The 17842-nt window shown below is 42.8% G+C and overlaps 1 protein-coding gene across 3 annotated transcripts in view; it reads right to left on the bottom strand.

The window, feature by feature from the left end:
- The window catches only part of LOC132816511 (rho guanine nucleotide exchange factor 17-like), a 440614-nt gene extending 424553 nt beyond the window's left edge, over positions 1 to 16061 (bottom strand). For all 3 annotated transcript variants that reach the window (XM_060826198.1, XM_060826199.1, XM_060826200.1), the window contains exon 1: positions 12220 to 16061. In XM_060826198.1, coding sequence (XP_060682181.1) covers positions 12220 to 15972 — 3753 coding nt within the window. In that variant the 5' untranslated portion in view covers positions 15973 to 16061. The remainder of the gene's footprint in view (positions 1 to 12219) is intronic.
- Positions 16062 to 17842: the final 1781 nt, after the last annotated feature.

The following is a 17842-nucleotide window of genomic DNA, read 5'->3' as shown; positions in this document are numbered from 1 at the left end:
ACTGGTGCATGTAGTGGAATGACTGAAAATGGATAAATGCATATAGTTTACATTACAGAGCAACTGGCAATAGCTGATATTTGATTTCACCAGATTAGACTGAAACATGAACAAAGAGATAACTCCTAGCTTTCATTATGTTAACGCTCAGCTTCATTCTATAGTATCATTCTTTCTTCAGCTTAAAGACATTGTACAAATTGGAACTTATCACTGTTTCTGAAATTGGATTATACCAAGCATAATTCACAAAGCCATACATAAACTGAAGGGAGTAACATATAAAAAGATGTTCCAAAGAAAATTGATTCATATAATAATTGCAAGAAAAGTAAAACTGACCTCATCAATATTTGAATTTCCTTTGCATTCACAATTCTTGCCCATGATTTCACACACCCACTCTCTTCATAGAGCAGTTGAAAATGTTTGGTTAGAATCTGCCTGACCAATGATTGTCAGAACAGGAAAAAAACTGGAATCATCAACAATTGATATAAAAATTGTTTAAGTATTGGAGAATGCAGTGGAAAGATGTTCTTAAAAAATTACATTAGGAGGAGAAAGAAATATAGATCTACCCATATTTCAGATGAATAGTAACTTATTTCCACCTGAGATGATGTTGTAGAGGGACAGATACATTCAAATAAGAAATGTGGCAAGATATCAGAAAACCAGCTCATCGAGTTATACCAACTATTCTCCTTAGAGCAGAAGAAGGTGAGAGAAGAGTTAATAGATATTAATATCTTGAAAGGTTTATATAGAGTATACAAAGAGAATGTCTAAAAAGCACAGAGAAGGCAACAGAACCAAAGGTAACATGAGGAAATATTTTATTATGCAACTAATAGCTAGAAACATAAACACTGCTAAAAGGAGGCAAGAAGTTGAAACTTTTCATCCTGCACTTATCAGAACTAAAATGTAAGAAACAGACATGAAAGAAGACAAATTTATACAGATTGAGAACAGCATGCTGATGTTAGCATGGAGCTCCAGAAAGAACAGATAACTGTCAATCTTAATTCTCAGATCAGGCAGTTGGATTCCGATTGGACAGAGTGTTGCCATGGGGATGCAGTATTTCCATGACTCCTTTTTTTTGAGAGCGTGCAATGTATCTACAAGTTCCATTTGCCTGCACAAAGCAGGGTCTCAAGTATTTACTAATGTAGCATTGAGCACACTTGTACAAAAACATCACAAAAAACTCAATCTTTCATGAATTTTCATGATTACTCATTTGTGTGGTAGACAAATAGGCAATGTTGGTTTGAACTCAACCAGCTTGGCCTTGTTAGCCTCAGAAATGTATATCCATCATTAGATGTGGCTCTGCTATTTGAATTCAACAATTAAATAATCTCGACTCTGCTAAGAGTTACACACCAGAAGCCAATTTAAGCTCACTTGCCAGTCCTGCAGTGTGATATGTTTGCATATGCTAAAAGCTACACAAATAAATACTTAAGACCTTGCTTTATGTGGGGCAAAGGAATTTGTTCATTGCACTCTTTTTTAGAAAATGTAGTCAGGAGATGTGAACTCTACTGCATTCCCATGGTATTCTGTGCCTGACCAATCAGAATCTACCTGCGTGATGTGAAAATTAAGATTGACAGTTAACAGTTCTTGCAGTATCTCCATCCCATTGATAGCCCAACCAATCAGCACCCTCTTCTCATTCTGTATAAGATGGTGTCTCTACTTTCAAGACTGATTTTGTATCCTTGTTCTGATGATTGCAAGATTTTTTTTAAAATCAACTTATAATTTTTAAAACATATAGAAGTAATGGTTCAGTTTTGTATGACTGAATAGTTAAGATTTGGCATGTACTGCCTGACCAGATGATGGATATGGATTCAATGGTAATATTCAAAAGTATTTGGATAAGGTAAACGAATTGTAGAGATATGGGAAAGAGCCAACACAAATCTAACAGGCCAAAAGGCTTTCCTTCTATGTTTTACTGTTCTACGACTTTCTGCTCCTTGTCTCAGCTCTGCTGTGGAGATGCGGTATTAGACTGGTGAAGGAGCAGCACTCTGAAAGCATATGATTTTAAATAAACCTGTTGAACTATAACTTGGTGTCATGTAACTTCTGACTTTGTCTCAGCTCATAAGTAGGGTTAATGAAGCTTCTCGCCTTCCCCTACAAGTGATCTGACAGAAAGTCACCAGGCGTTTGTGGATCTCAAAGAGTAACACAGACAAAGGCACAGCTCCTGAGTTCAAGGAGCATGGGACACTTTTTTAAAAATTGAAATGCTGCACCCAAGTTACCATTTGGTGGTCAGGGTGGGGAGAAGTGCCTGTCAATTCAATTCTGTTTAGTTTTTAACTGACTTCTGCAGAGCTTCAGCTAATGTCCTTTGAAATTTGGTACAGATCATCATAGTGACCTTTCTAAAATATTCAACTAGTATGGTCAGACATGATCGAGCTTTCATAAATCTAAACTGACTCTCAGCAGTTCACATTTATCAAAGTGCACAGCAATTCAAAGATTAGTCTTGCTGCAACTTCCATTTGAAATGTTCAGTTTAAATTGCTTCTCTTCATTCTTCATGACAAAATGTATTATTTAAAAATTTTTTGCATTGACTTTTTTTTTGGTAATCTGTCTTGTGATTGCACATTTTACCAGTCCTTGTACAATTATGTCCACATGAAGATGGTTACTATCATTGTTACTACTTTCCAATATTGTGCCATCTACAAACTAAAATCATGCTATATACTCAAGTCCAGGTCATTAATATTATTGAGTCATGATGTCTCTGATAGACTTCCATAACTTCCCACAACTGATTTTGAACTTTCTGATTTCTTTCTCCTTCCCTCCTTATGTAATGAAGGGGCATACAACTTTGAAAACCTAAAAAGACATTGTTATTAAATCCAGAGAGCTTTGTGGAGTAATGAATATTACATCTGCAGTTCCCCCCCCCCCCCCCTCATATTTTCTTTTCAGCCCTGAAGAGAAAGTCATCTCATCCTGGAGACTTAACCATCTTAATTCTGTTTTTGTTTTAAATGTTGATATAATCCACTGATGTTCCTCAAATTTAATATCTCTTGTAATGCTGATATTTTGACCTCCTCCTATTCTGAAAGCTGATACACAGATAATAAACTTAGTAAACAAGTTCATAATTTCTTTATTCAACGCTGTTCCTTAATCTCTAAAATCTTTTGATGTTCCTTGCAAATTTTTAAAATTGGATTCCCTTTCTAAATTGATTATGACAGTTTTTTTTCCCAAATATCTTAGCATTTTATAGCTCCCTCCTTTCTAGATTTTCACTGGGTGTTACATTTTTAAGGTTTTATCTTTTGTAATTGATACACTGCCTTTTTTTTTAAAAACTATACCACATGTAGAACTATTAACTGGGGAGGGAGCAGGGTCTTTTCATGGCCCAGTATGGCAATACCAGAGGTAACCTGGATTTAACTGACATATTGTGGTTAACTAGCAGCATAATAATTAGAGATTTTTTAGAGGTGGCTGTATTCGTGCCCTCTGTCCTTACTACATTTTTTCAGAGGTGGACACAGTTATCAATCTAGAGAATGATCCTTCCCACTTGACTGAAATATAGGAGGAATCTCTGAAACACAAAGTAGCGTTTTTTTAAAATATAAAGTAGATAGTTAGTTCGAGGTCACGATAACGTCAGCAGTGTGTGTCAGATCCAAGAATGGCATAAGCTCAAAATATTTTACTACCTTCAGTCGAAGATATGTTCCACTGACTTGATATATCATGTTCTGCCATTTCAGATAGGAGGAAAGGTGAATCAAAAATAGGTTTACAAATTTAAAATCTTAATGTCTCCACTTAAATCAAGAAAAAGTTGAGACAAAATGTTTCCCAACGTTAGACCTCAGCATTGCCATGAGCTAACTAGCATCCTGTGAATTTCATTCTTTCATTGTCAACTTTTTGACAACTGCACGGGATAGAAGACTTGTTTTTAAATGACTGGTCATAAGCAACATAAGGCATTGTTGGCAGAGAGTCAAGGAGTGCAATGGGTAAACTTATGAATGGATGGTGCAATATTTATCTCAAAGAAACCTATCAGCAGAAACTGAGTGTCTTATAATGGACAATGTGAGACTGCATTATGACAAGTTACAGAAATCCATTCAGATTGCCGAGAGACATTTGAACATTACTACAACTTTCTTCTCACGTGGCATCTTTAACACTGTAAAAGGATTTTAATACACTTCACAAGACCGTTGCGAATCAGAATGTGATACTGAGCCTTGTAAGGAGATATTATAGCAGGTGGCAAAACGCTGGGCAAAAAAACATAGAAACAAGAGCAGAACATTCAGGCCGTCAAACCTGCCCCACCAGTCTAGATAATGGCTGATCATCACTTCAGTGCCATTTTTCTACATGTTCTCCATATCCTTAAATCGCATCAGTCCTGAGACCTAAACATTTCTGTCTTGAACTTGACCAATGATTAGGCTTCCACGGCCCTCCTTGAGGTGGCAAACTCCAAAGATCCACCAATCTCCAAGTGAGCCAATTCTTCCTCATCTCAGGCTCAAAAGACTTTCCTGAGGCAAGTTTTAAGTAGCAGCCCAAGTAGTGAGCCACAGGTTGAGATATTGCTGAAGGCACAAGCACCAATTGTAGACCAATATAAATGAAGATGTGCAAAAGGTCAAAATTGGTAAATCTGAGATGGTTGTGGCACTTCCAAAAGCATTGAAAAACTGTCAATTTAACACACGCATTTAAAAAGGAATGGATGGAAAAAGGTAAGTTAGACCAATTAATTTCACAACCATCACTGTTAAAACATTACAGTCTATGACAAAGGTTGTGATAGTAAAGCTTCAGAAATGCATAATATAATCAAATAGTCAATATGACTTCAGAAAGGGGAAATCTGATAAATTTATTATAGTTCTGAGGAGTTAATATGTAGAATAGATAAATGGGAACCAGTAGATGTTATACGTTTGGATTTCCAGAAGGTGTTTGATAAGCCACCCAAGATAACATCCCATGGTGTTGGGGATAGTACGTTATTATAGATAGAGGATTAGCAAACTAATAGAAGACAGTTGGGATAAAAATGGAGATTTTCAGGATGGCAACCTGTAAGTATTGGAGTGCCACGGGGATCAGTGATGGAGCTGTGATCACTTATAATATGTTTTTAAGACTTGAATGTGGAAAGATATTGTATTATTGTCAAGTTTGCAGATGACACAAAAATAGGTGAGAAGTGAGGACAAAATAAAGACTCTGCAGAGGAACACAGACAGGTCAATTGGGCAAAAACTTGGGAGATGGAAAAGCGTGAGAAAGTATGAGGTTGTGCATTTTGGCTGGAAGGATAGATGAGAAGAATAAACTCAAAGCTTCAAGACTGAGGATTGTGGGAATCTTCATGGATGCTAGCTTTTCGTGATTCATACAAGTTCCAAAGGGTAATAAAGAAGGCAAACATGATTGAGTACAAGAGAATGATCTTGCTAAAACCATACAAGGCAAAGGTTCGGCCACACCAGGAATGATGTGCAGAGTTTTGGTCCCCGTAATGAGAAAAAATATACTAGATCTGGAGACAGTGCAGAGAAGATTCATTGGTTTGATGCTGGGTAAGGAGGGATTTTCTCATCAGTAGCGATTGAATAGGTGGGCAGTACCCACTGGATTTAGAAAAATGGAGATGGCCTTATTGAAAAATATAAGGTTCTTGGGGAGCTTAACAGACGAGATGCAGAAAGTTTGTTTCCCCTTATGGGAGACTCCACGATGCAAGGGCATAATCCTATGGTAAGCAGTCACTCATTTAAAACAGAGATGAGCAAATATTTATTTCAGAAGGTAGTGAATCTGTGGAATGCTTTGCCTCAGATTTGTAGTGACTGGGTCATTACATATATTCAAGGCTGAGGCATACAGATGTTTATTCAGCAAGGGGATCAAGGGTTCGGGGGGGGGGGGGGGGGGGGGGGGGTGGATATGGCAGAAAAGTGGAGCTGTGGATTATCAAATCAGCCATGACTGCACTGAACAGCACTGCAGATTCAATGAGCAATGACCTCCTGCTAGCCCCTCTTCCCCGTGAGAACATTCTGCACCCTCTCTGAGACATCCTTGATCCTGGCACCAGGGAAACAACACACCATTCTGTTTTTTCTCTGCTGGCCACAGAAACGTCTGTCTGTACCTCTGACTACAGAATCCCCTAACACAATTGATCTCTTGGAAGCCAACGTACCCCTCGTTGCATTAGAGCCAGTCTCAATACCAAAAACTTGGCTATTCGTGCTACGTTTCCTTGAGAATCCATCACCCCCTACATTTTCCAAAACAGCATACCTGTTTGAAATGGGTATATCCACAAAAGACTCCTGCCCTAGGTGCTGACCTCTCTCACCCTTCCTGGAGTTAACCCATCTATGTGACTGAGATATTTGTATCATCGATATTCACAGGTGAGGTGCCAGAAGACTGGAGGTTGGCAAACGTGGTGCCACTGTTTAAGAAGGGCGGTAAAGACAAGCCAGGGAACTATAGACCTGACCTCAGTGGTGGGCAAGTTGTTGGAGGGAATCCTGAGGGACAGGACGTACATGTATTTGGAAAGGCAAGGATTGATTCGGAATAGTCAACATGGCTTTGTGCGTGGGAAATCATGTCTCACAAACTTGATTGAGTTTTTTTGAAAAAGTAACAAAGAAGATTGATGAGGGCAGAGCAGTAGATGTGATCTATATGGACTTCAGTAAGGCGTTCAACAAGGTTCCCCATGGGAGACTGATTAGCAAGGTTAGATCTCATGGAATACAAGGAGAACTAGCCATTTGGATACAGAACTGGCTCAAAGGTAGAAAACAGAGAGTGGTGGTGGAGAGTTGTTTTTCAGACTGGAGGCCTGTGACCAGTGGAGTGCCAAAGGATCAGTGCTGAGTCCTATACTTTTAGTCACTTACATAAATGATTTGGATGCAAGCCTAAGAGGTACAGTTAGGAAGTTTGCAAATGACATCAAAATTGGAGGTGTAGAGGACAGCGAAGAGGGTTACCTCAGATGGGCCAAAGGGCTGAGAACTGGCAGATGGAGTTTAATTCAGATAAATACGAGGTGCTGAATTTTGGGAAAGCAAATCTTCGCAGGAATTATACACTTAATGGTAAGGTCCTAGGGAATATTGCTTAACAAAGAGACCTTGGAGTGCAGGTTCAGAGCTCCTTGAAAGTGGAGTCGCAGGTAGATAGGATAGTGAAGACGACATTTGGTATGCTTTCCTTCATTGGTCAGAGTATCGAGTACAGGAGTTGGGAGATCATGTTGCGGCTGTACAGGACATTGGTTATGCCACTGTTGGAATATTGCGTGCAATTCTAGTCTCCTTCCTATCGGAAAGATGTTGTGAAACTTGAAAAGGTTCAGAACAGATTTACAAGGATGTTACCAAGGTTGGAGGATCTGAGCTACAGGGAGAGGCTGAACAGGCTGGGGCTATTTTTCCTGGAGTGTTGGAGGCTGAGAGGTGACCTTATAGAGGTTTACAAAATTATGAGGGGCATAAATAGGATAAATAGGCAAAGTCTTTTCCCTGGGGTCGGGGAGTCCAGAACTAGAGGGCATAGGTTTAGGGTGAGAGGGGAAAGATATAAAAGAGACCTAAGGGGCGACTTTTTCATGCAGAGGATGGTACGTATATGGAATGAGCTGCCAGAGGATGTGGTGGAGGCTGGTACAATTGCAACATTTAAGAGGCATTTGGATGGGTATATGAATAGGAAGGGTTTGGAGGGATATGGGCTGGGTGCTGGCAGGTGGAACTAGATTAGGTTGGGATATCTGGTCGGCATGGACGGGTTGGAACGAAGGGGTCTGTTTCCATGCTGTCCATCTCTATGACTCTATTTACTTCTGCCCCTACATTTTGTGGTCTTAAAGAGAAGGGTGCCTGAGATAGGGATGGGTGAAGCCATAGAGAAACTCCCTCTTGGAAGAGACCTTCAAAATCAACAGTACTTTGTCATCAACGAGGAGAAAGTGAGGACTGCAGATGCTGGAGATCAGAGTCAAGAGTGTGGTGCTAGAATAGCACAGGCAGCATCCGAGGAGCAGGAGAATTGACATTTTGGGCATAAGCCCTTCATCAGTACTTTGTCATCAAGAGCTGAAAGTTCTTAATATTGATGTGTACAATCACACCCGCAACATTAAAAGACCAATATGCTCATTTTATGCTTGGTCATTTCTTCAAGTCACTGTTTTCATCTTGGAGAGCTCTACCCACAGACATGAGTCATTATTGGTTGGGAGCGGAGGAAGGTACTGACAGAGTTGGCTAAACAGAAAAGGTGACAAGACAGGTTGTGACAGATCTAGGAAGATTTTTCATGTTGCAAATTGGTCACCATAGTATTATATGGATTATTTTTAATTAATGCTTAATTGATTCTTCCTTGGATTTCTCTCAATTAGAATCATAAACAGAAGGACATTCAGCCCATTGACCTAATTGTTCCGTTCAATGAGTTCATGGTGATTTAGTATCCTAAATCCAACAAGCTGACTTGGTTCCAGATCCTTTGTTTTTTGCTAGCTAAGAATATCATGCATTTCACATTTCAAGTTATTACCTGGGGCTAGCATCTATGGTTTTTGAAGAGCAAGTTCAATACTTCTCTTATTTTTTGTGTGGGAAGCAGTATTTTGCAACTACTCTGCTCAATGACCTGGCTCTAATTTTTAAATTTATATCTTTCTGTCCTCATCTCCTCAACAATAATAAAATGTTTCTATCAGCTCTATTAATGCTTTTCAAAATCCATAAACGTTCAACCAAATTACACATTAACCTTCGATATTCAATCGAGAATACAAGCTTGCTTTATATAATCCTCTTTCATAGTTCAACTTTTGCAGCTCTGGGAACTTCCTACCAAATTCAAGCAGCACATACTCTGTGTTCTCCCTTTTACATTTAAGTTATGAAGAAGGTAACATTACATTTAGTCTTTTTGCGTAATTTTGCTACATTACAGTGACCTATATACAAAGGACTATCAATCTTTTTGGATTTCCACTGCTCCTAGCTTTTCATAATTTAACATAATATTCATGGTTATCTTTATTGTATTGAAAATGGATAATCTCTCAATTGCCTAGACTGAAATCCATCTGCCACAGGTTCATCTACTCACTTAAAAATTATAAACAGAAAGTTTATGGTTCTTCCAGCACTATTTAGCATTCCTCCAATCATTGTGTTGTTGGCAAATTTAGATAAATGACTTTATACTATATTACCTAAATCATTAACAAACTGTTCTGAGAAAGAGTCACTGGACCTGAAGCATTAACCCTGATTTTCCTTCACAGATACTGCAAGACTTGCTGAGCCTTTCCAGCAACTTCTGTTTTGTTTCTGATTTACAGCATCCACAGTTCTTGCACTTTTCATTAACAAATACAATGAATAGCTGAAGCCCCTTAACAGACCTGTTTCCCTGGAAATACCACTTTTTTTATTTGAGTTTGCACTATTACTAATAACCTTCTACCACCTAAACAATCTGCCTAAGTTAATAGTTTGTCTTCAATCTATGAACACTAATTTTAACAAATAGCTCAAGTCTATCACAACTTTTCAAAGTTCATATAAACTGTAATCAGAGATTTCATTTTCTACTACTTTATGAACTTCCTCAAAAAAAACTGGTGCATTAGACGCAATCTGCTCTTTACAAACCCATGCTGTCTCTCTCTCTCTCTCTCTCTCTAATCAACACAATTCCTCTTCAGTACTCAGTCACTCATTCCTTAAATATAGATTCCATAACCTGCCCTCAACAGATGTTAGTCTAGCAGTCTATAATTTGCTGGTTCCTTTATTTTGCTTCTCTTATATCATGGAGTTAGTCACCATTTTTCAGTGTTTAAAAAAAGGGTTAATTCCCAAATTGAGAACTTTGGAAGATTTTGTCGATTTGCAATTACAATTTTAACTACTGCAGATTTTCAAAGAATTACTTCTGAATGAAGCCTATAGAACAACTTAGGAACTCAACAAAGATTACCAGCTATTGGGATTTCTATGGATTGGAGTCCATAAAAGGTAACTCATTCAAAAACTGTCTCCAATTCATGCCAAGAAAAAAAGGAATATGTTTTTTTTAAAATAGCAAACAGCACATTAATTGATAAATCAACATACAGCTGACTTTTTAAAATCCAATTCAGATGTCAAGTACAAATAACAATAAAAGTTTATTCCTTTTTGCAATATTCAGCCTTTCTCGTTAAAATAATTACAAAGACTACACACACAGACTGCATAGATTCAGTGTGACACAAAACGGTTGCCCTCTCACAAACACTTACTTGAGAAACAGTAGTTCTGTATGTATTAACTGCAGTACACAATGAAGACCCACTCTGCACTGACAGCACCCTCAGAATGAACATTGCTTTATTTCCTGAATCAATATAAGAACAAAACGTGATTGCAGTTGGCTAATTAATGTGGTACATCCCCTCAGATTCAAGTGCTTTTCTGTCTTTTCAATGATCAGCCAAGGGGAAAGGCTATATGTTAACTGTTACATACACAAGTACGACATGAAAACAGGATATATGATGACACCCTTTCAAGCATGAATATATTAAAAGCTTTAGACTTTTGTTCACCAGCTTGCAACAGTTGAAGTAGGTTCTGCTTGAAGTGGAGTTTGCTCTTTGTCCATTCATATTAGACTCAGATCAGTCTGTCTGCATTGGTGCATTAGGTTGTTACATTCAACTATATAATGCACCTTGACGATTACACTCAAGTTCAAATGGAGAATTTTAATCTACTTTCCACATGGATAGATTCCAAGTGGAATATTACACTTGTATAATTATTGCTTTTTGTGGCATTTTAATATAACTGTAGATTTTAAAAAGCCATTTCACAATACAATAAACTAAACTACATTAGAAGGAATAGATTTTCACCAAAATAATTCTTTTATTGATACACTCAGTTTTAACCCCAAAGTTTCTTGCATTAACCTGTCTTTTCTGGTTACATGTGCTAACCAAATTTCTGTAAATTATAATCCACCCTGTAACTTTAGCTCTTCTGATGGGACTGATCTCCCTTGTCTAATGTAAAGCACAGACATTCTTTTACCAGCAGACACTAAGTGACTACTTGCTTATCTCACCCAATGATCTGCCTACTTTCCTCTCCCCTCCAAGTCCCTTGCACTAAATTTTCTAAATCCTTTCACTTAATATCACAAATCATCCCTACCCAAATACAGAACCAATGATCTGCTAATGCATTTATTCGTAACTGTGTTTTCAGTTCTGAGATTAAACATTTCTATCATTTCAGTGCAACATTTAATCAAAACGCTTTTTCCTTTTACATTGCAGCCCCTTCAAACCACATTGACTCAAAAGAAACACTGTGTTCCCAAGTTGGGGAACCCGTTTGCTCTTCCAGCTCATGACTGCAAAGTACAAATGTCAAGGTTTACTTTTCTGGAAACAGCCTCATCCTTGCTTAGCCTCTACAAATCGTTCCTGAAAGCTCTTGGTTCAGAAGAATATCACAGTATTGCAACAAAGTGTGTGACAGAGCCTTTTGCCTTGATTACATCCTGTTGTTATGAACCATAGTGGAAACAAAGAATTCTAAAGAGTTAAGTATTGTGAAGAGCTGGTTTCCATTTATAGTTTGTCTGTACTTTGTATCTAGGGTCTACAGTCATCATTGCTAGTCACATACATGCAAAGGTTACAGCCCTGACGAGTCTGACTCTTGCATTAATTGCATTCCCCACCCCAGTAAAACCACTTCCCCATTAATACTACATCACAAACTCGTTTCAAACCATCAACTGTTGAATGCATTCTACAACCAGGAGAGTAAAACCATTTTCAATCTTGTTGAGCTGAAACTGAATTATCAGTTTTCCCTACACCAGAATGTTAAAGTTTGTTTTGGTTACATGATCTATACTTAGATCTAAAACCATGTCCTAAAGTAAAATGTTCCATTTTGTTTTTGTTCCTGCATGAAAAGGCATTTGAACACCACAAAGGGTTTGAATAAGATCTCCTTTTTAGTGTGTGGCCTCTTCAGTACTACCAGTGGTACAGCCGATACATAAAGAAACATCAACATAAAACGATCTGTAGCCCAATTCACTTACCACTTGAGGTTTGCCTTTGTTGATGCTTGATCCTACTTCTTCGTTTGGCTTTGATAGGGAGGGTACCCGGGGTTCCGTGCTGGTCGGCGTACCAGGAGCTGAGGCAGACAAATCCACTGGTAGTTGAAGGGATGATTCACCTTTCAAAATGTATTGCTTGGTGACATCTTCCAAGGATGGAGTCTGGGCCAAGGGAAACTGCTTTCTAGATTGTCTTGTGGATTCTGAGGCAGTGACATGAATTGGCTGGCTACAAGACAAATGGGTTTCTGGGGCAACGACTTTGGAAGCAATGGGGACAAAGTTAGCAGGCTCACTTGTGTGCCTTATGTGCTTGCTCGAAGGCCTTGTCTTGGGTGGCGGAGACTGGTCCATCTCACTCAACATATCATACTTTCTACCCTCCTGTTGCGTGACCCTGTTATTACGCTTCTTGGAGCTGCGCCTCATTGATCGTGGAGAAAGAACTTCTGCTAGTTTTGGGTGCAAACTGAAATTCTGCAAATTAGCTTTATCTTGCTCCTCAATGACTTGTAAAGGCAGCATGCGTTCAGACTGCGAACGAGGCTTTCTAACCTGCTTAGAAAACTCCTCCAGGTCCCCTACTTCATCTCTCTGCTCAGAAAGGATGGGTTCACTGCTAGATGTTGGAATCACCTGTTCCATCTCAGTTATTGGCTCACTTGGACCAGTAAACTCTGGGGTACTCAGTTCCCCCCTCCGACTTGGGTCACTGAGTGACTTCTTTTTCACCAACTTCCCATTACCTTTCTCATCAATCACTTTGTCCATCGTTCCTGGTTCCCGAACCAGACGTTGAATCACAGTGTTGTAGTCCTTTAAGCCATCACTGCACACTGACAAATCACTGGCTGCACTTCCTGTGCATTCTGATAAGGCAGTGGCTGAGCATTCCAGGATGCCACCTTTGACCGAGTTTAACGAGCCCAACAAGTTGCTGTCCACAGAGAAATTTTCAGTTTCTTCTGCGCATTTCCTATGTGGCATTGGGTCACTGAAGGATCTATAGGTGTCACCACTGGAGTCGCCATTACTCCCATTGCTGGAATCTGATCCATTGCTGCCACCAGGAGGGAATTTCCGCCGACGCCGAATGGAGCTCGGAGTTGAAGGAGGATCCAGAGTGACGGAAGCAGCAGTTTTGGTGTACACCACGTCCCCTCCTATTGCCACACTCTCGTAGCCAGCCCTCACTGCCGTCATTGCAGGAGCCATGCCTTGTGTGACAAGCAACTCACTCTTCTCCTCCTTACTGAGGTCCCTGGTTGTGTTTCGCACTAATACGTGACTGGGAATGTCCTTGTACAAGGTGCTGCTGGATCCAGTCTCAGGCTCAGTGACAATTCCTTCATCAGTCATGCTGGACTCAGGCCCTGACAAGTCATCGGCCGATTTCCCACCAGACAAATTCTCCTCCGATTCCCCCTTTTTTACTGGTTCCAGCTCTTCCTCTGCAGCAGCAGTAGCAGCAGCTGACAATTCAGCATCTTTCTGAAACTGCGAATCCTCCCCAGCACCTTCAGGACATTCTGCCTCCTTCTGGTCGAGTTTGAGAGGAGATTCTTTCTGAGACCACATTGTATTGATTTTCTCAAAAAGCTGCCCTGCTTCTAGAATGTACTGAACCTGCATTTCAACAGGCAGCAAGTCTTCGCCTTTCTGGAGGACTGTATCTTGGTTTTCACTCTCTGAAGCAGAATCACAGCACCCTATATTGGCGAGCATTGCCTCCGAATTACTGGGTTTCATGAGATGGCGTGCTCTAGGCCTGCGAGTCACTGGCTTATCAGAATAAGTGAAAGACTTGGCACGCCGTAGGGTGGCAGTGAGGTCTTTGAGGGTAGGACGTCCACCTGCAGATTGTTGGCTTAAAGGATGGAGTGAGCCCTTGCCTTTTGCCACTGAGTTGAGCTCATGTTGCCACTTTGTGCTTTGGCGGTGAATGCCTCCGGTGCGATCATGATTAACCCCAGCGCCGTCACATTCCTCCTTTTCTTTTCTCCTCATCCTGAGCCCAGAAAAGTCCGATTTAAGAAAGTTAAACAAAGTCAGTGTTTCAGACGCTATGTCAGGATTTGACAGAGACTTCCTGTGCTTAGATTTATCAGTGTTACATTCATACTGTGGACTCACGCTCCCAGCTGAACCCTCAGTCTTTACCTTGACAATCCCGAAAGGCAGCTTCGGTCGGGAACGCACCAACGGTTTCAAATGCTTTGCTGCCCCATCTCTGTGCCCAAAGCTCGGGGACCGGTGCATGTTCAAATTCCCTTGTAAGTTCCTGCTAAATGCAGAACAGTGATCTTCGTCCTTTAGTGTTTCAGTGCTGGAGTACCTGCTGCTGCTCCTCGAACTGCTGGGACTCTGAAGGAAGGACTGGATGTTGACTTTCGCCACCCTGGAGACCATCGGGATGGGCGACCCTGAAGTGCTGTGAGAATGATTTGTGGGGCTGGGCGTTCCACTGTCTCCAAACAGTCCCAGAGACCTTTTATGGCTCTGTTCAACTTTGCCTGTCTGGCAGGCTGCTGAGACACAGTGCTTCCTTTCCAGTGGAAGCGTTGCCAAGCCACACGGGGCAGAACAGTCCAGTGCTGAGGGCTCTGCTTCAGCTGCTGGCTGTGACTCCCAGCCGTCCTCACCTTGGTGAGGGAACTGACCGTGCCCTTCGTGCCTGGCCAGAGATTCACCTAAGGGGGCATCACTGTCGGACTCATCCTTGTTCCCCACCACCAGGCTGGCTTTCTTTTTCCTCAGTGATCTTCTCTTGACATCCCTGTGAACCATGGGCTGGTCTTCCTCACTCCCTGAAGACCTGTCCTGGGACCTGCTTATCTTTGCAACTCGACTGTTGTACTGCACCAGATCTCTGCTGTGTTGTTCCTCATCGCTGGAGCTCGCCGGTAAGCTGGGAGCAGTGGGGACAGCCTGTGGTTTGCAGCAGTTATGTGTGGAATGCAAACTATCTGATTCCTCTCTCCTCTCTTGCCGATGTAGAGCAGAGGAACGCCAAGGCAGCCTCACGGCTAGTGGGAGGGAGTTGCGAGGTGGTGGTGGTGGTGGAGGTGGAGGTGGAGTTTTGTATCCGGGGCTCCCGGCTCCTTCAGTCCAGCTGAGGGGCTGCTCAGCACCGGCTCCAGACCGAGAGGGAGCCTCCGGCCACGGGAAAGGGGAGGCACAGAGCTCGGTGCTGGGCCGCTGCGGCTTCCTGGCACCGGGCTCCCCGAACAGCTTGAGCATCTCGGTGACGCTGGGCCAGCCGGTCCCTTCCCCGGGGGGCGGCGCTGGCTCCTCCCGGGGCTCGGCTCGCTGTGCCTGCGGCTCCGGGGGGCTGGGCTCCGGCTCCGGTCCCGGGGGCTCCTCCCGCTCGCCAGCCCTGGCCGGCGGGGCAGCGGCTCCGAGCCCGGGAGCCGGGGGCGAGCCGCTCTCCCCGTCGCCGGTGTCAAAGCGCTCGGAGAGCTGGCGGATGGACGGCGAGAGCTGGTGGCTCCGCTTGCCCTCGGAGCTGCTGCAGGAGACCAGTTTGCAAACCGAGCGGACCCTGGCGGTGGCGGGGCTCGGCTGCTGCTCAGCCCGTCCTCCTGCAGCCGGGCACCGGCAAGGGGAGTGCATACAGCCCGCCGAGGGCTCACATTGCTGCTGCCTGTGCCCAGGCGGGCTCCTGCCTCTCAAATACTGGAACGAAACGCTTCTGTAAACACTCACTTTCCTCCCTTGAGCTCTCTCCGCCATCGGGGACGAGAAAAAAGGATCAATCTCTCTCTTTTCTTCTTTTCCCCCCTTTCACATCCCCTTCTGCACAAGTCCTTTGTAGAAAACGACCCAACACATTGTTGACCCCCTTGTTTGTTCTCGCCCTCCTCCTCCTCCGAGTTAACAAATACTCACACAGCTACTGATTTTTTTTGACGAAAGGAGTAATCCGAGCGAGGAAGCAACAATTCGGCGCTGACCTTTCCGACACCTCTCTGGGTTTCTCCGAGCCCAGCCATACACCGCAAATAACAAGAGGTCAGGTGAGCTTTGGGGGGGGGTTGCTGGAAAAACGTCCTGCCAACGGGATGAAAGTTCAGCTCCCAACTTTTCGCGCTGCTCCTTCGCGTTTTCACGCCGATTCTTCGCCCCAAACCCGAGGCGCTTCCACCCGGAGATCTCCAACATTTCCTTTCAGGTGTCCCCGCACTCCCTTTGCTGCAGTGCCCATTGATTTTGTGTGGGGGGGGGGGGGATGGGTTCTCCCTCCGACTATCTACTTTGGCGTGACTTTTGTCTCTCTTTTTTTTGGCCGGTGGGGGGGTTGGGGGTGAAACATGCAAATAAACTGGTCTGAAACGGGGCGGAGAAAGTCAACTGAGGGACGTCCTCTGGGTGCAAGTTTAGCACAGGTTTTGGGGGGGGGGGGGGGGGGGGGAAGAGTCCTTTCAGTTTATATCTGCAAACAAAACTTTCTTTTAGAGCTAGGGGTGCCTTCCACTCTGCAGTTTGAGGGTTGTGTTCTGCATCCACCCGCATGTTAACGGGATTTCAGCAGCCTCTATATTCTCTGTGGCCCTTGCATGTCTTTAACGTTCGAGTTTCTTTGTGCTTGAGAATAATCTCTGCACCATCTCCTCTTTAACCACCCCCCTCCTCCTCCTCCGTGGTTTACACGGTCCTTGACATTCACTCAGGCTGCACAGAGACCGTTTTCTTTCACTAGCCTTCGGTCCGCACCTCTGAAAACTTCTCGTTTGTTTTTTTTATTCTTTCCCCCCCCCCCCCCCCCTCGATTCTTAACGTGAATTATTCCAAAGCGACACGCTCCGGTGATAATTGGCGAGGTGGTTGTGAAAAGTGCGCACAGAAAGCCTGCATCGCCCCCGAGCGACCGTGTGTCGCCAGGAATTAAGTTAAAAAAAATCACACAGCACCAGGCTGCGATGAAGGTTAGCCAGGAGCAGTGATCCAAAAGCTAGTGCTTCCAAATTAACCTGTTGGACTATAACCTGGTGTTATGTGGACTTTTAACTTTTAACAACCGTAGGAACACTTCATAGAATTCCTACAGTGTGGAAATAGGCCCTTCGGCCCAACAAGTTCATACCGACCCTCCGAGGAGTAACCCACCCATTCGGGTAAAAAATGAGGTCTGCAGATGCTGGAGATCACAGTTGAAAACGTGTTGCTGGTTAAAGCACAGCAGGTCAGGCAGCATCCAAGGAATAGGAAATTCGACGTTTCGGGCCAGAGCATTTCCTGATGAAGGACCTAACCCACCCATTCCCCTACCTTATTACACCTACATTTACCCCTGACTAATGCACCTAGCTTACACATCCCTGAACACTATGGGCAATTTAGCGTGGCTAATCCACCTAATCTGTACGTCGTTGGACTGAGAGAGGAAACGGGAGCACCCGGAGAATGTCCAAACTCCACACAGACCGTCACCCGAAGCTGGAATCGAACCTGAGTATGCACCACTTGAGCCCTCATTCCTCTGCCCTGGCAAGTGTTCAATTTTAATTAAAAACCTGAAAGAACTGGGGGTGCAGGAAACCAGAAACAAAACAGAAAATGCTGGAAAAGCTCAGGTCTGGCAGAACTGAGGAAGGGTCACTGC

Source organism: Hemiscyllium ocellatum, chromosome 6 (assembly GCF_020745735.1).
Source record: "Hemiscyllium ocellatum isolate sHemOce1 chromosome 6, sHemOce1.pat.X.cur, whole genome shotgun sequence".
Lineage (NCBI taxonomy): Eukaryota > Metazoa > Chordata > Chondrichthyes > Orectolobiformes > Hemiscylliidae > Hemiscyllium > Hemiscyllium ocellatum.
This window is presented reverse-complemented; position numbering and strand designations above follow the sequence as displayed.